The sequence below is a fragment of the Glycine soja genome, chromosome 13 (assembly GCF_004193775.1).
Source record: "Glycine soja cultivar W05 chromosome 13, ASM419377v2, whole genome shotgun sequence".
In the NCBI taxonomy this organism is placed as follows: Eukaryota; Viridiplantae; Streptophyta; class Magnoliopsida; order Fabales; family Fabaceae; genus Glycine; species Glycine soja.
The window spans coordinates 1,961,078-1,982,899 of NC_041014.1; the positions used below are offsets into that span (position 1 = coordinate 1,961,078).

Here is a 21,822-nt window from a genome sequence, read left to right on the forward strand (position 1 = left end):
TCGCTGTCAGAAGACACGTGAGTCCGCTTAGAGGTAAGGGATGAATTATTCACAATTGGGGTTAGTGAGAATATGTGTAGGGATCCTTAGAGGATTAAATTGAGGTTTTATTTTGGGAAGCTTATTAAATTGCAATTTTTCCTTTATGATTATAAATAAAATATTGATGTTCTGATGAGAATTGCTTGATAAATTGTGCTCTTGATATTTGTATATTTTGACCTATGATTTTGATATAATTGTGTAATATTATTTGAGGGGTTTTAGTCCCCAGGTTGTGATAGTCTTTTGTATAAACTATTATATTGAGGATATGAAATGATGATTCAAATTGTGAGTATATGTGGTGAATTGAACATGTGATGAATGATGGAATACATGTATATTGAGATGTGTATTGTGTTGTGAGCTATGAATTGTACAATTACACAACTGTAAGACCCTTTAAGGGTGACAAGTTTTGCGCGACGAGTATTGTGATGAGATCCATTGTGGGAACCCGACGAGTTTAATCACAAGTGCGATGAATTAAAATGATTTTGAAAATAATTGAGTAGTTGTGAGTATTGCATAGTTCATAAGTAAAGTGAATATGATTCATGAGGTATGATAATATGTTATTTTGAGATTATAATATTGTGATTGAAATCGACTGTGTGTGATAAATTGAGTATGCATGTGATTGAGATGTTATGTGCATTGAGTTGTAAACTGTAGATTGTACAATCATACGACTATAAGACCCTTTAAGGACGACGAGTTAATACGAAGTCCCTTCAAGGGTGACGAGTTAATGCTAAGTCCCTTTTAGGGCGACGAGTTAATGCTAAGACCCTTTAAGGACGACGAGTTAATGCTAAGACCCGTAAAAGGCGACGAGTTAAAAATATTTGAGAATAATTGAGGAGTCGTGTGTTTTGTACTATTCATAGATAGAGTCTGTGTGCTAAAATATTTTCTGGGTTGGCCTTGGGAGAGGCCTTGACGGACTCTTCGGAGTGTAAGCCTTGGGGATCACCCGGTTTGAGTGCTCTTTTAAGCCTATGTTGATCCCATATGGTGGAGCATTCTCGTAAAACACTGTGACCCTGACTGGTGTCCCTATGATCTTACCTAGTGAGAGTGACCTAACTTACTAGTGTGTGGTTTATCTTGTCATGTACTCCTAGGCACCCGACGTGATTTTTCACTGACATGATACCACATTGCATGTAGGATTGAGTCTTAATGTATATGTTGCATAATGCTTGTGTATTGATCGATATTGATTGACTTGATGATATTGTATTTTGATCCTTGAGTACGTGAATGTTGTGAAAATAAATGAAATGTGTGGTGTTGCGAGGTAATGTTATGCGACAAAGTGGTGAAATAACGTGAGTGATGCTTAAATAAGTTGTATTTTGTTTATATGATATTTATACCTATATGTTATCTTGTTTCTCTCCATTAGTTAGAAATGTGATAACTCACTCCCTGTGTGTTGTTTGTGTTTGGATCCTGTGATGATCTTGAACTTTGTGCTCGGGGAAGCAGATGAATAAGTGGATGACTATGAAGAATCTCATGCTAGAGAACAAGAACACAACGCTCTGATAGGATGTGACATTAAGGTATAAGTTCTATATTAATTGTATGAAGCTTAGACAGCCTTGTTTGAGCCGAGATGACTTTATTATTTATTTGGACAAGTTTGAATATGATGTAGAAGGAAGGAAATGTGAGCCTTTTACCACTTTGAAAGGCTTGTATTTAAAAATATTTTAAAAATACTTTTAATTAATATTTGAATTTTTATTCCTTTATTAGTATATATGTGAGGGGTAAAGGGTGTCACAGAATAATTTAATGATCTTTTTATAAGCAAAGAATTTATTATGATAGAAGACAAAGGTACAATATATGACTAATTTAATAATTACACAAAATTTACAACTATAATTTCTTCCAAGAGCATTTCTAAATGGTTAATTTCTTCCGGAAGAATGAGAAGCTTTCTTTCTTTAACAAAAAAATAAGGTGCTCATACCTTTTTGAGTAGATATGGAGCACCTGCAGTTTCATTTCATATTCAGCTTCAGTATCAGTGTCCTTAAATTCCATAACAGCCAACACTTGCTCTGCATCATTGTCGTATTCAACATCAAATTCCTCTTGCTTAAAACTGTATCCACTCAAATCTGTCATAGAAGGCCTATCTTCCCCTGATAATTTAAGTTTCTTCTGTCCAATGTTCCGATCTGCATGAGACTCTACTAAATAAAATGCAATTTTCAACATGTTAACACATTAAATTTATATTGTATAACTTCCTATCTGAGCAAGCAGCTGACAGCACAAACTATTTTTTTGAAACTAGAAAGCATTTAAATATCATATGACGTGAGCACCTGAATTATGCATGTAAAGATGTACGTGGATTACTGTTAGCTGGCTCCATTAAAAAGGCCTATGTCAGAAAGAATAAGGGTCAGTGGATCCGGACTCAATTTGGTTAATATAATACCTGCCTCAAATGGTTAATTGAGTAACATCACCAACTAGTGATACATGTTTTGTTAGAATAACCACGGGCATTTCATGTGTCGCACATGAACTAGTTCCCACTATACTAGCAATATAAACTGCATTATTCAATGTTGCTGTGTGTGTGTGGCTGAGTGTCAATTCTCTCAAGCTTTTCCATCCAACCCCTCTAAGTCTAAACTATATAATAGATAGACAGAGTGGTTAATTAGAGGAGTTAGATAAGCCACAGGACTCTCGAACATCCAAGAGAGTGTAATCTATTGATGAGAAATTATGCCAAACACCCAATTAGGGATGCGAAATATTTTCCTAATTGTCGAAAGATTAGTGACATCAAATTGGTTCTGGAATGAAAATGTTCAGTCATCAAATAATGTTTAATTTTATCCTAGAAAAAAAAATCTCCTGATTACTTTGATCTAAAAAATAACCACCCAACAAACAAATTATGCAATAACAATCTTTTAAGACAATTCATGTTCTAAACATGAAGTCCAAACTAGGGGGGTTTAGTCATTCTAAAATTTCTAAACTAGCCAATGTTTACATTCTGTCAAGAGCAATTAACATACCAAAAGAAATGCTAACTCAAAAAACAAAATGAAGAGCCAGTATCTTTCACATCATTCTTCAGAAAACATACCTTCCACCTTAACTCCATTATTTTGGATCACGCTGGAAGCCTTCTTAACTGTACTCGAGTAAGCTTTGCCACATGCTGAACCCATATCATGCATATAAATTATACCCAATAACAATTTCGGTACAAAATGATAAAAGCAGACTTTTCTCATGCTATATGATTGTACCTGAGGTTAACCTAGACATGGTTTGATTATTGATTTCTTCCTTCTTTGATTCTTCATAGCTGAGATGTTCCGCCAAAGCATTAGCATAGTCATAAACGATCAATTCAAATAATCACAGTTAGTGGGTAACCGTACTTTATTCCATCAGCAAAGGGAGGTTCTTCTTTCAGAGTAAGCTCTGTAGTTAGAGAAAATTCTGCAAGAATAACATGTAATGGGTTTAAAAATGCAGAAGAACTTTAGGTTTAAAAATGACCAAACACGTGTGATGGGCAATGAAGTTGGCATTACAACAAAGGAAATGAGAATTGTCTTCTGAAGGTTTCCCCTTTACAAAAAGGTTTCTCATCCTCCTACTATTTAAGCTAAGTCCCACCTCCCTTTCCAACTAAAATCACGTAACTGATTGTACTTTGTAATTCTAATTATCTCTAATACTTCCTGAATCTTATCAATTCAACGAGTTGGTTACATACTATGCATGAAAATTCATGGAATGGAACAAACTAATCAAGTCTCACATGCAAAATCTACAAAAGTTATGATTTTGGTTGACATTGAGAAACGAACCTTTCTTGGCTTCATGCCCCGTCATCATTGCAAAGAGTTCCTCTTTGCTCTTTCCCATAACATGAGACAAATCCTGGGTGTGCACATGAACAATTACACTGTGCATTCAAATGATAGTTGCATGTGTACTATTAATGACAGTTCTCAAACAGTCTTACAGGGAGAGGAAAACATGGCGAATTCATATATACAGCATTATAGTGGTCAATACATTGAGATTTGCTTTTTGTTCCAACATATTCTGCAACTTCATTCCAATTCTCAAATCCATACATTTCAATTCCATATAATAAAAATTCATTTAGAAACACGAATTTTGTTAACAAGTAATAAGGAAGAAAAGTATACATAGTATAACATATAATGCAAAAGAAAAACACAGAATAGACGTGTTCCATGTACTCAAATCTCATACCTCTAGAAGTAACATCTCTTCATCCGCATTCCAATCTGGACATATAAGTGGAAAAGACAGATTATCCTGTACAAGAAAAAAATTACTTTAAAACTTAAAATAACATATTAATATATTAATAATGGACATGGATGCACATATGCTGGAAACTTGTTAGGGTATTGAATATCCCTAACAGCAGAGGAAACAAGAGGAACAGAAAATAGAAGAATATACGGAAAATACTGGGAGCAAACTGAATTTATTCAAGAAGGAAACCTTCTTCCAAGGGAAAACCCTTTACAATTTCTAATTCTTCTCTACCCCTTCCTCTAATGAGAATACTCTTATTTATAATATCCTAATCCAACTAATTGATAAAGATAGAACAATAAAGATAAAGATAGAATAATAAAGATTAGATGATAGAATAATAAAGATAAAGATAGAATATTAAAGATAGATGGCCCTAAAGATTAAACTAATAACTAATTCGATCCTATCTCCCGTGTAGGGGCTTTCTTCCTTCTAGAATAGACCCTCCAGATAACTGGTCTATCTTGAGATCTAACAATACTCCCCTCCAAAGAATGAACCTTGTCCTCAAGGTTAAATTCAGGAAATAGATTCTGAATCACATCCACATTCTCCCAAGTTGCCTCTTCCTCAGATTTGTCATGCCAACGAATCAGAACTTGACGTTCGACTTCATGCTGTTTTTGAACTTCTCTGATCTTCAAAATTTGAACTGGAAAGTATAGTTCAGCCTGATGTTCCAAGTCAGGGGGTAATTCTTCTTGTGCTTGATGATTTCCGAGGGCTCTTTTCAATTGTGAAACATGGAACACTGGGTGTATTCGTGCCTCCGAAGGAAGCTGTAATTGAAAAGCTACTGCCCCAACCTGTCTAACTACTAAATACGGACCGTAGAACCTAGCTGTTAATTTGGGATGCAATCGCGGAGGCATTGATCCTTGGCGATGTGGTCTGATTTTTAGATAAACCCAATCTCCAACGTTGATATCATGAGGGCGCCTGTGATTGTTTGCATGTTTCACCATGAGACTCTGTGCTCTTTCCAAATGATGCTTCAACTGCTTCAAAGCTTCATCTCTATCCATCAAGTCTTGTGCCACGGCCTCCACCAAGGTCTCCCCGGGTATGAACCTGGTTATGGTTGGAGGAGATCTGCCATAAACAATCTCGAATGGAGTGCTCTGGGAAGCAGTGTGGAAACTGGTGTTATACCAATATTCTGCCCACGGAATGAAATCGACCCATGTCTTTGGTTGCTCAGAGCTAAAGCACCGTAGGTAAGTTTTAACCGTGCGATTCAACACCTCCGTTTGTCCGTCTGTTTCCGGATGGTAAGTTGTGCTCATCTTCAATTTAGTTCCTTGCAATTTGAAAAGCTCTTGCCAGAAATTACTTAAGAAGGTCGGGTCTCTATCACTCACAATGGAAATAGGAATGCCGTGTAGTCTAACCACTTCCTTTGTGAATACTTCTGCAATGGAGCGGGCTGAGTATGGATGTTTAATCAAAATGAAGTGCCCATACTTGTTGAGTCTGTCAATCACCACCAAAAGTGCGTCATATCCCTTCGACTTCGGGAGTCCCACAATGAAATCCATGCTAATCTCCTCCCAAACAGCATTAGGGATCGGTAAGGGTTGCAACAAACCCATTGGTGATGATGCCTGGTATTTGCTACGTTGACAGGTGTGACAGGCTGCCACAAAATCTGTTACTGACTTTTTCATTCCTAGCCAAAAAATGGATTGAGCTAACCTTCTATGAGTTTTGAAGATGCCTGAATGACCCCCAGTTGGGGTGGTATGGAATTCTTGTAAGAGTTTTGGAATCCACACCGAGGTAGAGGACAACACCAACCTCCCTTTATAGTGCAGCTTACCATTTTCTATAGTGTAAGAAGGGTGAGAGTCAGGATCTTGTTGCAGCTCCTCTATAATCTTTTTCAATACGGGGTCGGCCTGAACCTCCACATCAATCTGCTGGGTATCCTGCCAAAAGGGTCGAGACAAAACCCTCAGCACTTTCTCCTCATGCGATCTTGATAATGCATCGGCAGCCTTATTTGTAGCCCCCATCTTGTATACAATGTCGAAATCATATCCTAATAATTTTGCCATCCAATTCTGTTGATTTGGAGTGGTTATCCGTTGTTCCAGCAAGTACTTCAAGTTTTTTTGGTCAGTGAATACAGTGAAACGTCTTCCCAATAGGTAAGGCCTCCAATGCTGGATTGCTAAGACCAAAGCCATTAACTCCTTCTCGCACACAGATTTACTTAAAACTGAAGTAGCTAACCCTTTGTTGAAATATGCAACTGGACGTTTCCTTTGTGTTAATACAGCTCCTACCCCTGTTCCGCAAGCATCACATTCAATGGAAAAAGGTTCCTTAAAGTCTGGTAAAGTCAAAATTGGAGAGTGGGTTAATGCGTCCTTAAGTGCATTAAAGGACTCAGTTGCCGCTGCACTCCAATTAAAAGCTCTTTTCTTCAACAAATCAGTGAGTGGTTTAGCAATCTTCCCATAATCTTTCACAAATTTCCTGTAGTAACCAGTTAAGCCCAAAAATCCCCTCAAAGCTTTAATGGATTTCGGTGTAGGCCAATGAAGGACTGCATCTACTTTTTTTGGATCCATAGAGACTCCCTCTCTCGAAATCAGATGCCCTAAATAATCAATGGTGGTCCTGCCCAAACTGCATTTCTTGTTGTTTGCAAAGAAATTATGATGAAAAAAAGTGTGTAGGACCTCACTCAAGTGTTGTAGATGGCTCTCCCAATCGCTGCTATATACTAAGATGTCATCAAAGAAAACCAACACAAATTTCCGTAGAAAGGGCTGCAACACAGAATTCATAACTCGTTGGAAAGTGGCAGGGGCGTTGGTGAGGCCAAAAGGCATCACAAGGGACTCATAATGACCTTGATGAGTCCGAAAGGTTGTTTTGGGAATGTCTTCTTCACTCATTCGAATTTGGTGATAGCCCGACTTCAAATCGATTTTGGAAAAGTATGCAGCCCCAAATAGTTCGTCCAGTAATTCTTCGATCACAGGAATGGGAAACTTGTCCGGAATTGTCGCTTTATTCAGTGCTCTATAGTCAATGCAGAACCGCCAACTGCCATCTTTCTTTTTTTCTAAAATTACCGGGCTAGAATACGGGCTATTACTGGGCCGGATTATGCCTTCCTGTAACATTTCTGCAACCTGTTTCTCGATCTCATTCTTCTGTAAGTGTGGATATCGATAAGGACGGACATTTATAGGACCCGTCCCATCTTTGAGGACAATCTTGTGATCTACAAGTCTGTTTGGAGGTAAGCCTATGGGTTTGGAAAAAACCGCTTGAAAACACTCTGTCACATGCTTTAATTGGGTCAACTGAAGATGGTCAAGTTTTTGCTCCTCACCTTGAGTTGCTCCCTCTTGATCTCGGAGCAGGTCTGAATAGAAAAGTATCATGGCAGCAGCCTCAACATCCGAAGCCCTCCCAAAGACCTTCGCTGAAAATCCCTTCTTCTGCATGCTATAGTCTCCCTTGATTTGGGTGGGTGACCCTTGATAGCGAAAAGACATGGTAAGAGTCTTCCAATTGTGTTGTACCTCACCTAATGAAGCCAACCAGGTCATCCCGAGGATGACATCCACACCACCAAGATCAAACAAGAAAAAGTTTCTAGTGTAAACATAACCCTGCATCTTTAGGATCAGATTCTGGCAATATCCATGAGATTCCTGTCGGTGTCCATTTCCCAGCTAAACCCCAAAACTTCTAGTAGGTTGAATCGGCCAGTTCATCCTTGAGATTAGGTCCCTTGCTACAAAGTTGTGACTAGCGCCACTATCAATCAGAATGGTAACCCCAACACCAGCCATTTCTCCCCATAGTTTCATGGTTTTTGGAGGCGTAATGTTCCTCTGGACCAGTTGAGATAATTCCATCCATTGGCAGTGGTATTGATCCCCCACTACATCATTGGTCTCCTCTGGTTCCTGTTTGTCATTCTCTTCTATGTTGTCGCCTTCGTCCTCCCCAAGGATAGTGATTCGCAGACTCCCTTCTGGACACTTATGTCCAAAACCAAAGGCTAAACCACATCTAAAGCAGCGACCCTCCTCTTTTCGTTTTAAAAATTCAGCGTATGGCAATTGTCTAGCTCCCTTGTTTCTGGAAAAGGTGCCAGCACTGCCGGAATGCGGGTTATTTGATCCACACAAAGAAACCCCTTTTGGGGCTGTCATGATGTTTCGTGCTCCAGTAGTAGCTGGACGTGCCTGGGATGCGCTATAATTGCCTGCTGTATTGGCTGCTGAACTCGCTGGGTTGCTAATCACGACGCTTCCCTTATGTTGAAAACGCAGAGGAAAAAAAACCCTTTGAGAAGGAGGCTGACCACGAGCAATGCGGAGTTCTTCATCCACATCTCTTGCAATTTCCATGGCACGCAAGACCTCTGTCGGCCGGAAAGATCGCACCCTACATCGAATCTCCGGCTGGAGACCACCCAAGAAGTATCCCAGCATTTGTTCTTCTGATGGATCAGGGATTTGAGCCACCAAAATTTCGAATGAAACGATACCAGTGTACTGCCTCCCCTTCCATGCTAATGAATGCCAATCGAATCTTCTCTTCTTCTTTTACTTGATGTACTTCGAAAAAAATTTCAGCTCTAGCTATCCAAGACAGAGGATCTGTTCCATCGAAGACCGGTAATTCCACCTTCTTGGTCCAAAAGTGTGGTTCAAAAACCACCTCAGATTCGGTATTGCCCTTCGACTTGGTATCGGAGGGGTCTTTCTGTAGTCGTTCCAGCTGTTGCAGTACGTGATTCATGATGCCTTCTACCCTCTGGATGCTGCCTCTGAGATCAGCTATGTCTTCTCCATGGGTCATCAAGGTGCGATCTAAGGTGTCTAGACGTGAATCCATCTGGAATGGTAGAGGAAAGAGCAGGTCGGACCAATTGTTAGGGTATTGAATATCCCTAACAGCAGAGGAAACAAGAGGAACAAAAAATAGAAGAATATACGGAAAATACTGGGAGCAAACTGAATTTATTCAAGAAGGAAACCTTCTTCCAAGGGAAAACCCTTTACAATTTCTAATTCTTCTCTACCCCTTCCTCTAATGAGAATACTCTTATTTATAATATCCTAATCCAACTAATTGATAAAGATAGAATAATAAAGATTAGATGATAGAATAATAAAGATAGATGGCCCTAAAGATTAAACTAATAACTAATTCGATCCTATCTCCCGTGTAGGGGCATTCTTCCTTCTAGAATAGACCCTCCAGATAACTGGTCTATCTTGAGATCTAACAAAACTTCATTCAAAACAAAATTTTGTTACTTTTATCTCAGAATGTTACACATATGATGATAGCATGCATATCAAGAAAGTTGAGAACTCATTCAGCTTTTATCTTCTAGGAAGGGCATCAAAGAAAAAGGAAAGAAAGATCATATGCATTCTAAGAACAAAGTTAAGAAAAGCATCCTTCATGGGAGAAGCAATGTATTAGAATAGCTTAATAGTGCACAGACAAGAAGTCAGCAACAGCCGATTCTGACCCATTTAGGAAAATATTTCGAAGGAAAGAAATTTTTATAATCATTATGCAATAAAGCACAAAAGTTACAGATAATTAAAGCAAGCACTAATTAAGTAATTATTCAACAAATTATTAACAACCTAGTTTATCAAGCAACAAAGTATTGCCATTAAGGAATTGATAACAACCAACTTTCTTAGTACATTCTCTAGCATTTTAATGCTTGCTTGTTCTTCATTCTTAGAGGAAAAAAAATAAGCACAAGAAGGAAAGAACCACGTCTTATTTTATAAGGACAAATTTTCTGCAGAATCTACATGTGCAGGTAAACTGTCAGAAATTTCTGAGAAAGCAACACTTGAAGAAATTTCAGAAAGTGATGTAGCCAACGGAAACCAGAGTACAGGCGTAGAGGTTGAGTCAGAACCAGAACCATCAACTCCTCCAAGAAAATCTAACAGAATTTCAGTATCATTAGATAGGTATTCCCCTTCATTGCATTATTTGTTGTTAACTGATGCTGGTGAGCCAGAATGTTTCACTGAGACTACGTAGGGGAATGACTCTATTGAGTGGGAGCTAGCAATGAAAGATGAGATGACATCCCTTTAGAAGAATAAAATGTGGTCTTTAACTAAATTGTCAGAAGGAAAGAAAACATTACAGAATAGGTGGGTCTATAGGCTAAAGGAAGAATTTGACGATAGAAGAAGATATAAGGCGAGACTTGTGGTGAAAGGGTTTCAGTAGAAACAAGGAATTGATTTCACAGAGATCTTCTATCCAGTTGTAAAGATGACTATCATTAGAGTTATTATGAGTATTGTAGCTGTAGAGAATCTTCACTTGGAGCAGTTAGATGTTAAAACTGCATTCTTGCATGGGGATTTAGAGGAAGACATCTATATGACCCAACCAAAAGGTTTTGAAGTGTCAGGCAAGGAGAATCTTGTGTGCAAGCTTCATAAAAGTTTATATGGCTTGAAACAAGCACCGAGACAGTGGTACAAGAAGTTTAATGAGTTTATGAGCAACTCAGGATTCAACAAATATGACATGGACCATTGCTGCTATGTTAAGAAATATACTAATAGTTATGTTATCCTTGTCGTGTATGTTGATGACATGTTAATTGCAGGATCTAGTATGACAGAAATTAACAGGTTTTGAAATGAAGGATCTTGATTACCTTGAAGATTCTAAGACCAGGAATACCCCTTTGGGATCTCATTCGAAGTTTTCAAAGAAGCAATCTTTGCAGACAGATGAAGAAAAATGTTACATGTCAAGAGTACCATATGCATCAGCAGTCGGGAGTTTGATGAATGCTATGGTGTGTACTAGACCTGACATAGCACATGTAGTGAGAGTTGTCAGTAGGTTCCTATCAAATCCAGCAAAGGAGCATTGGGAAGGCGTAAAGTGGATACTCAGATATCTGAAGGGTACTTCATAGATGTGTTTGTGCTTCAGAAAAAACAATCTCACTTTACAGGGATTTTCAGATGCAGACTTGGGAGGAGATTTTGATACCAAAAAAAACACCACAGGCTACATTTTTACTTTGGGAGGTACTGCTGTGAGTTGGAAGTCTAAACTTTAAAATAGAGTTGCTCTCTCAACCACGGAAGCCGAGTACATAGCTATCTCAGAAGCAGCTAAGGAGATGATTTGGCTAAAGAATTTTCTCAATGAATTAGGGAAAGAACAAGATAATGCTTCAATGTTTAATGACAGTCAAAGTGCTATAAGTCTTGCTAAGAATCCAGTCTTCCATTCCAGATGCAAGCATATTCAATTAAGATACCATTTTATCAGGGAGTTGATAAATGATGGAGACTTATCTTTGTTGAAGATCTTAGGATCAGAGAATTCAACAAATATGTTGACTAAAGCTGTTACAACTGACAAACTGAGGCTTTGCATTGCCTCAGTTGGCCTTCAAGGATAATTGAAGATGAATGTGCTACACTAGGTAAAGAGTCGATGAACTCATTGCTTACAAGGAGCTGCTAGAGTTTGGAACTTAGACCCCAAGTGGGAGAATTGTTAGAGTTTGTGATCTTAGTTCTTTTGTCCCATATCGCTTGGTTTGTAAAAACTTGTGTCTCATTAGTGTTATATATAGAGGCACCTTGTAAGCTTTTATATGTGCAAGTAATAAAAAGTTCTCTTAGTGTAGCCGTTGACGTAGGCACATACATTGTGTGCTGAACTACGTTAAACTTTGTGTTTTTCTCTCTTCTCCTTATTCCTTTCTCTTCTTATCAGCCTTTTTTCTCTTTGATCTAAAACAGAAAGCAATGAAAGAAACAACATTACATCATAAGAGTAATTAAACAAAAATATGTAGCAGCTAGTAGGAAGCATTCAAGAAGAATTTCAGTGCATCTAAGGACGTGCCCACAAACAACAGTCTACAACAACAACAACAACGCCTTATCCCACTAGGTGGGGTCGGCTACATGGATCAACTTCCGCCATAATGTTCTATCAAGTACCATACTTCTATCCAAATCATTTAGTTCGAGATCCTTTTTGATAACCTTTCTTATAGTCTTTTTGGGTCTTCCTCTGCCTCGAATTGTTTGTCTTCTCTCCATCTGGTCTACTCTCCTCACTACAGAGTCTACCGGTCTTCTCTCTACATGCCCAAACCACCTAAGTCTATTTTCCACCATCTTCTCTACAATAGGCGCTACTCCAACCCTCTCTCTAATAGCTTCGTTTCTAATTTTATCCTGTCGAGTCTTACCACACATCCACCGCAACATCCTCATCTCCGCTACACCTACTTTATTCTCATGTTGGCTCTTGACCGCCCAACATTCTGTTCCGTACAAAATTGCCGGTCTTACCGCAGTCCGATAAAACTTTCCCTTTAGCTTGATCGGTACCTTTGCATCACATAACACCCCCGATGCTTTTCTCCATTTCATCCATCCTGCTTGAATGCGATGATTCACATCCCCTTCAATTTCCCCATCATCCTGTATTACAGACCCAAGATATTTAAACCGTGTGACTTGAGGGATAATATGATCTCCTATTTTCACCTCTGAGTTAGAAACCCTCCTTCTTTTGTTGAACTTACATTCCATATACTCCGATTTGCTTCTGCTTAGGCGAAAGCCATGTGTTTCTAGAGCTCGTCTCCAAGTTTCCAACCTCTCATTCAACTCCTCCCTCGACTCTCCAAGGAGGACTATGTCATCTGCAAAAAGCATGCATCTCGGCGCTATCTCTTGGATTTGTTCCGTGAGGACATCCAGAATTAAGGTAAAAAGGTAGGGGCTAAGGGTTGACCCTTGATGTAAACCAATTGTGATGGGAAAATCGTCTGACTCTCCACCCTGTGTCCTAACACTAGTCGATACCCTATCATACATATCTTGGATAGCTCGAATATATGCAACCCTAACCCCTTTCTTCTCTAGAGCTTTCCACAAAATCTCTCTAGGCACTCTATCATACGCTTTCTCCAAGTCAATAAAAATCAAGTGCAAGTCTTGTTGGGCCATGCGATATTGCTCCATCACCCGCCGTAATAAATAAATCGCTTCCATGGTCGACCTTCCCGGCATGAAACCAAATTGATTCTCAATAACTTGAGTCTCCTTTCTTAATCTCCGTTCGATCACTCTTTCCCATAATTTCATGGTATGACTCATGAGCTTGATTCCCCTATAATTTGCACAATTTTGTATATCCCCCTTGTTCTTATAGATTGGCACTAACGTGCTTCTCCTCCATTCCTCCGGCATGCGTTTTGACCTCATAATTTCGTTAAAGAGTTCGGTGAGCCACTCAAGACCTCTATCTCCAAGAGTTTTCCACACTTCAATAGGTATGTTGTCTGGCCCCACCGCCTTACCATTACTCATTCTTTTCAACACTTCCTTTACTTCCTGTTTCTGAATCCGACGATAGTACTTATAGTTCCGGTCCTCTTCTCTTGTGTCTAGACTGCTAGAGTCATATCCATATCCATCATTAAATAAGTTGTGGAAATACGCCTTCCACCTTTCCTTGATATCTTTTTCATGCACTAAGACTTTGCCTTCTTCATCCTTAACACACTTTACTTGATCCAAATCTCTAGTCTTCCTCTCTCTACCCTTAGCAAGCCTATATATAGATCTTTCTCCGTCCCTGGTTCCTAGAGCTTTGTATAGTCCGTCAAAAGCTTGGGCTCTTGCCTCACTCACCGTCTTTTTGGTTTCATTTCTAGCTATCTTATACTTATCCCAAGTTTCAGAATTTCTACACCTAGACCACTCCTTGAAACACTCATTTTTTACTCTAACTTTGCTCTGAACATTTTCATTCCACCACCACGATTCTTTACCCCTAGGTCCAAAACCTCTAGATTCACCCAACGTCTCTTTAGCCACTTTAATAATCTCTTGGGACATCTTGTTCAACATATCATTTGCACTTCCTTGTGATTGTCCACACCAACCCTCCCATATCTTTTGTTGGAAGATTCCTTGTTTCTCACCCTTCAAGTGCCACCATTTGATCCTTGGTGCTACCATAGGACTTCTTCTCTTTGCCCTATCTCTAATTCTTACATCCATAACCAAAACTCTATGTTGGGTAGTCAAGCTCTCTCCCGGGATAACTTTACAGTTCAAGCAATACTTCCTATCAGACTTCCTGATAAGGAAGAAATCTATCTGAGAACATGTCCCTCCACTTTTGTAAGTGATAAGATGTTCCTCTCTTTTCTTAAACCATGTATTGGCTATAGAAAGATCCAAAGCCTCCGAAAACTCCAAGATGGATTTACCCTCCCCATTCATCTCCCCTAGGCCAAAACCCCCATGCACCCCCTCAAAACCTCTAGCCACGCTACCTACATGTCCATTGAGATCCCCTCCTAGGAAAACTTTCTCTCCTTGGGGTATATCCTGAAGTACCCCTTCTAGATCCTCCCAAAATTTTACCTTAAAGTGTTCTGCTAACCCAACCTGAGGTGCGTACCCACTAATAACATTAAAGGTGTCCTGTCCCACTACCAATTTTAAGACTATGATACGATCTCCTACTCTTCTTACATCCACGACATCCTTCTTCCACTCCTTGTCCACAATAATCCCTACCCCATTTCTTGATCTGATTTTTCCCGTATACCACAGCTTAAATCCCAAGTTGTCTAATTCTTTCGCTTTTTCACCTGTCCACTTAGTTTCTTGTAGGCACATAAAATTGATCTTCCTCCTCACCATAACATCCACTATTTCCATAGATTTTCCAGTAAGTGTGCCTATATTCCATGTACCAAAGCGAATCCTCCTGTCATGAACTAGCTTCTTTACCCACACCCGTTCACGAAAATGTGGGAACCCTTGCTTACTTTTCACTACATCCGGGCGGCGATGCAACGGCCCTTGCTCTTTTGACACTGTACTCGAGCCATACAGCGCGTTGCTTCCGGGCAACGACCTAGCATTCACATTATTACGTAATTGATCCATGTCATAGAGATTCGACAAAGTTTAACGTTGGCTGTCGAAAGCCTAACACAACCCTCTCCTTTTATCCGGGCTTGGGACCGGCTAAGAATAGCAAAGCTACCCTAGGCAGGATTACAAAATAAAATCATTCTAGGACAAGAAAAGTATACATATTTCTTTTATATGAGGAAAAAAAACTAATAACTGTAGAACTTGAGTTTTTTCCTTATTTCCATCTTCAAATCTGAAAACAACCACCTTATTGACAAAAGCATTTTAAGAATCCCTTGCATCCAAAATGTTGATCCTGTGCCCGTGAATGCCTCACAGCTGATGCACAGAAAGCATTCCAAAAATGCATATTTCCTCAACATCTTCAACTACCATTGTAGATTCTCCTAAATATCTTCATTAAATACATGCTTGCCAATAAATTTTCCCACAAAATGTTTTCTTGCTTAAATATTAACAAATGGAAATTATAGAAGAGCTTTTAAATACATTGATGGAATATTCTTCACAACTAAATACCTAAATGTAATCCCAAAATTTAACATCTTTCATATTATAGTGAAGTAGAGGCCTTAGTCACATACAAAATAAAGAGAAAATTCATTATGATCAATGAAGATTGTAAGTAGTCACTCCACACTCAAACCCTAATCCCTGGACACCCAAGTCCTTTTCATAACTTATATTTTGTACACTTTAAAACTTATAAATCAAGTCCTTCCACTCCCACCATATATCTCCTTGTTAAGATTCATAGAGAAAAAGAGACAAAATCTGAGAAAGAGTTTTGTAAGAAAAAAATGTTTCTATATCCAGAAAAAACTATTACAATAATGAGATACAATATTTATACTGTTAGAAAACAGTACTACAATAGAAATTGCAATTCAGTTGAACTAATTTGAAACTGACTGAACTAAAAGTAATTACCCAACAACTGACTGAGCAATCTAAACCGGTGGGTTTAGGCTACACAGGTACAAGTACAACCATCTTTACATTAACAAAAAACAAGTACAACAGTATATCTATAATACTTTGCTACAATGGTATATCTCTAATATTCTGGTACAACGGTACATCTCATCTCTAGTATCCCCCCCTAAACTCAGGAACATGAGTTTATTATGAGAGCTTCAAGGCATACTGATCACAGAGCTTTGGTGAGACGTGAGAGTTTGAGCTGCAACGCAGCAGACTATTAAGCTGTTGTTCAGCACCTTTTCTCTATTGAGTATTAAATTAGAAGTATACTCTCTCATCTTGTCCCCTAACAAATGGTATATGCCAGCAAAATCAAGGATCCACTCTCCAGTACTTTTATGCTTAGAAAAGACAAGAAAGGAAAGTGTTCATTACCTTTGTGAGCAGTGTTTATTGTGGAAAAGCTTTTCTCCGTGTAGGACTAGAGTATCAAACCAGGACATATGCTGATTTCTTGGCATACCCACAGAATTGGAAAGACATAAGATTGCTGAAACTGTCAATAAATTCTCATTGGTAGCTAGTGTCAGAAAGTACCACATCGCCTACCTCAATTCTCAGGGTGTAGTATAATGCCCTTGATTGTCAACTTCTCGGCAACTCTCACACTACAACACTTTACACAGTGACACTTCACTCAAAATCCTTATTGGTCAAAACCTTCTACCGGTCAGAAGCCTCCGTAAGTAGCCTTTTTCGAGACCTTGACAACTAGCTCTGATACCGCTTGATTGCTCTCAAGATCATTGACTTTTCCCACAACTTTTTAATGTGCTTTATTCTCACTCACACGTTTTTTAGGAAACTTCTCAGAAGGTCACCCATTCTATAACTATTCCAAGTCAAGCACGTTTAACTGGGAAGTTCATGAGTGATAGGCTACCAAAAAATAGATGCATCCTGTTAGTATTGCCTCTAGATCCCTCTCATTCCGGTGTGATTCGTCGGAGTGTTACATGCAGCTTAGATATCTATTGGACAACTTCAGTTGATATCAATTGATTTTAAGATGAAATCTAACAATTGTTACTAGTAACTTGAATTTTTCAGGTTTAAATAAGAATTGTATCCTTTGTGTACCTAACTTGAAGTATAATCTCATGAGTGCCAATAAATTAACAAAAGACCTTAATTCTCAATCATTATTAACCACACTTGCTACATATTTTAATATTTGACTTTTGGGATGATGGATTGGCAGCACTAAGGAACACATTGGTCTTTTCTATTTCCCCCTCAAGACTTGGTCCTCCTCAAAATTGTTAGATTTTAACTTAAAACCAATTGACATCAAGTGAGGTTGTATAATAAATATATAAGTTGCACGCCAAAAATTGAAGCAGGCGATGTGAGACTTCCTAACACCGTCCCTTCATAGATGCTTGTCAAAATAGGCGAGCCTATCGGAATAGGCGATTTACCAAGATGGGTTATAAACTTTGATATCATGTTAGATTTCATCTTAAAAGCAATTGACATCAACTAAAGTTGCACAACAAATATATAAGTTGCACCCCGAGAATAGATATAGACGATATGAGACTTCTTGACAAAAATGTCTCTTATCTACAATTAAAAACTCCAATGTCCTCGTATGACACAAGTGTCTTGGTCATCTTAGTTTTGGTTACCTGAAATATTTGTATCCAAATTTATTAATCAATAAATATATTTCTTCTTTTAGTTGAGAACAATGTATCCTTGCTAATACAATCACAAAAAAAATTATCCACCACATCCTTCATGCACCAAAATCTTTCCATCTTATCCATAGTGACATTAACAGGGACCCCCTCAAGTTCCAACACTATAGGGGCTCCTAGGTCCCATAAACACACATTCCTCGGTTATTCTACCACGCATTTAATCAACCCCTGAATTTTAGGAGAATCACAGCATCTCATTAATTGAAAGGATTACAATCAACTACTCTTTTTTTATTCCGTTGCTGTAATTTTAGGATCCGTAGTTAATTCTAGGAATATCCTATTTATTATCTCCTTTTTCATTTTCTTCCTTCTTTCTATATGATGTATCTCTACTCATAGGAAATCATTTTTCATACTCTGGTTATAGAGACTAACTCATAACCTCCCAATCATTCCTTATTCACTTTTATAAACATCATCATATAATTCTCTCAATTCATAAATGAAAACCAAAACCAACCCCTCCTCTACTTCAATCTCCGAATCCATCATCCAAGCAAACCCTAAGAATCTGAAAGCAACAACTTTCCAATCAAACAAAATGGTTCATGTGACCATATCAAACCACCAATAAGTACTAATCTTATATACAAAACAAACCATGCCATTGTCTCCAATAATATAAGGAAAAAAAACGCAGCAAGAGTATAGCATTGTAAATCCTTAATTAACTTAATTTCCCTTGACCCCCAATCTTAATTAATTTCTCAGTAGCACAGTCCAAACGCAAAAATTGAAACAAAAGAAAAAAGACATGGCACCTCGTAACTAAGTCCAATGAAGTCAACTGAGTGAAAAACTCGAACATCATTCTAAAGACTCTAAACCCATAATTAATTTAATTTCATTTGTCCCGAAGCTTAATCAATTAATGTCACAGCAGAACAGTCCAAACGCGGAAATTGAAAGAAAAGCACTTTTGGCAATCGGAAACAAACCTGTACTTGGGGTCATCGTCACCGGGGCGCGACGCAGCTCGGCAACGACCCATTTCTCCCTCTGAAACTGAAACAGAAACCTTGCTTGCCGCCAAACAATATTGCTTATGGTAAGTGTTGTTCACTTTTAATTTAGTGTACTTTTTAATTTAATTAAAAATAAAACTAAAGACTAAAATAAATGAAATTTTATTAAATTTTACAAATACAAAGTAGGGAGGATGGTAAATGATTTTTTTTTATAAAATTAAAGACAATTTATTTTTTTTATTAAAAAGGTATTTTCAAAATTCATACCAAAAAATTATGGTGTACTTTTTGTGTTATTTTATTAGGTAAATGATCTAATTATTCTTCCGGGAAAGAAACACTTGTGAAATAACCCACCAAATATTTTTTTAACAATTTAAAATCCGCATTGACCCATATCAAATGGATGAAAGTTGAAGTAGTATCACAATATATATGTTTTATTTTAAGTAAAATTATATATTAATATGATTTTATGTAAAGTTTTTATTTCTCAAAACTCCGGTGCAAAAGTAAAAAAAAAAAAAGAAAAGAAAACGTAGTCCTTTAATATTTTACTAATATACTTTTGTATAAATTATATTTCATTAAAATGTATAATTTATCATTCATGATTATTAAAATAAGTTTTTATATTTGAATTTTTTATTTACTTATAATAAATATTTTTTATCTTAAATATATATATATATATATATATATATATATATATATATATATATATATATTAATTGTGTTGGCATCATTCGAGAAATACCAAATAAGGTCATGAAAGATGACGCATAGAGAAAAAATTGACTCTCACTACCTTATCTTGAGTTTGATCTACGCGATATATGATTCCTAGTATAAGAAACTAAGGTGGTATGACTATGGTGAATTTCAAAAGGTAGAGATGTCTTATTCGTGCATCATCGGTGCGTGTAAGTGTGTTCATACCATGATTATACTGCATACATACAGTTTATATGATAGAATGTGTTCCAAAGATGTACACAGTATTATTTGGCAAATTTCCCCAGATGGGGTCCTTTTAAAAACTATTTTCCCAAATGGGATAGTTTTGAAAGAATTTACGTAAGGGAGCTACTTTTTACGTGATCTGCATGGGACTCTTAGCAAACCGTCATTGCCAATGGCGAGTTTGCTGTGCAACGTCCACGTGGCAGGGAAACCACCATTCGTGATGGCAAGTTGGTGTCAGGTGGAACTCGCCACCTCTGCTGGCGAGTCAGCCAATGGTTTTGGAAACCGCTGGTTTGACTGGCGGTTTGGCTTTGCAGGAGGTGCAGGCGAGGTGCAGGCGTAGGTGGTGCAGCTACGGTGCAGGTGCAGGAGGAGCAGGTTGACTGGCTTGGAAATCGCCACCATGACAGGTGTTTTGCTTGTTCAAAAAATTTGTGGCCTATAAAGCAATCCAGGAGGTGCTCCCTTATTTATGCATTCGTTTTTGAATCCCTTCCCTTCACTCTTCACTGCATTCCTTTCTTCTCCTGTAATTGCTGCTTGCTTCCAGTGCACTCATTTTGTTCTCTTCCTACGGGTTTGTGTTATTGGTAAGCATGTTGTTAACTGAATTTTTTTTTTTTTGTGTGTGTGATATATATGTTAAGTATAATTGATATATTAATATTAATTGATAAATTTTTTATATGTTGTAGGTGAAGTTTGTGATCTTCTTTGGCCTACACTTTTTGGTTGCTTTTCTTAGTACGTATTTGAGGTAAGTTAATTTATTTTTATCTTGTTTGCTATATACTTTTGTGTTATATATATATATATATATATGTTAAATTAATTTTAGTGGAGATATTAATGTTATTTAGGTTAGATTTTTGTAAGTTGTAAGTTATTAGCTGTGTTATATATATATGTTAGGTTAGTTTTAGTTAATTTATAAATATTATTTTAAGAATATTAGTTAGATTAATATACATATGTTAAGTTAGTATTAATTGTGCTTTAGGTTAGTTTTTGATAATATTATTTTGTTTAGATTTTATAAATTAGTATGGTATTATTTGTTTTATATGTGCAGATTTTGGTTAGTATATATATAGTACGTTTGTTTAGTTTAGGTGATAATTTTAAATTTTAAGTAGTATCCTAAAATAATAAAATTATTTGTGTTATAAATATATGTTATAATTTTAGTTGGTATCTAATTATTTGTGTTATACGTACATTAGTTATAGTTAATTTGTTAATATGAATTTGTTTAAGTTTTTTTAATTGATATGTTATTATTATTTGGTTTAGATTTTTTAGATTTGTATGATATTATTTATGTTATATATATAGTACCTTAGGTTTAGTTCGAATGTTGATATTATTTAGTTTATTTTTTTATAATTTTTATTGGAATATATGATACGTTGTTAATAATATATATATATATATATATATATATATATATATATATATATATATATATATATATTGTTTAAATTTTTGTTTTCATAGTATTTTTTGGATTTATTTTAATTTATGTATGTATTTAAATTTCTAATTTTGTTATTTGTATAGTATTTTAGTTAGTAATTAGTAATTTAGTTAGTATTTTATGTTTTTTATGTAATTTAATTTATAATTTTGTTAGAAGGTTAATATTATTTAGTTTATTTATTTTTAATTTTTATTGGAATATATGATACATTTTTAATTTTATATATATATATATATATATATATATATATATATATATATTGTTTAAATTTTTGTTTCCATAGTATTTTTTGAATTTATTTTAATTTATTTGTGTAATATATGTAATTTAATTTAAATTTTATTAGTTGG

At 36.8% G+C, this 21,822-nt stretch overlaps 1 protein-coding gene across 2 annotated transcripts; it reads right to left on the bottom strand.

Annotated features, from left to right (window-relative positions):
* Positions 1-1,860: 1,860 nt before the first annotated feature.
* On the bottom strand, positions 1,861-4,731 carry LOC114381502 (transcriptional adapter ADA2a-like). 2 transcript variants are annotated; one of them, XM_028340777.1, is made up of 6 exons: positions 4,324-4,731; positions 3,909-3,981; positions 3,474-3,534; positions 3,339-3,397; positions 3,173-3,247; positions 1,861-2,240 (listed from the first exon to the last, which is right to left on the bottom strand). In XM_028340777.1, the coding sequence occupies exons 1-6, from the start codon at positions 4,336-4,338 to the stop codon at positions 1,960-1,962; spliced, it is 564 nt and encodes a 187-aa protein (XP_028196578.1). In that variant the 5' UTR covers positions 4,339-4,731; the 3' UTR covers positions 1,861-1,959. The 2 variants fall into 2 exon arrangements, with proteins under 2 accessions (XP_028196578.1, XP_028196577.1); XM_028340776.1 differs by lacking the exon at positions 4,324-4,731 and having other exon boundaries at positions 3,909-4,221.
* Between the last annotated feature and the right edge of the window lie 17,091 nt (positions 4,732-21,822).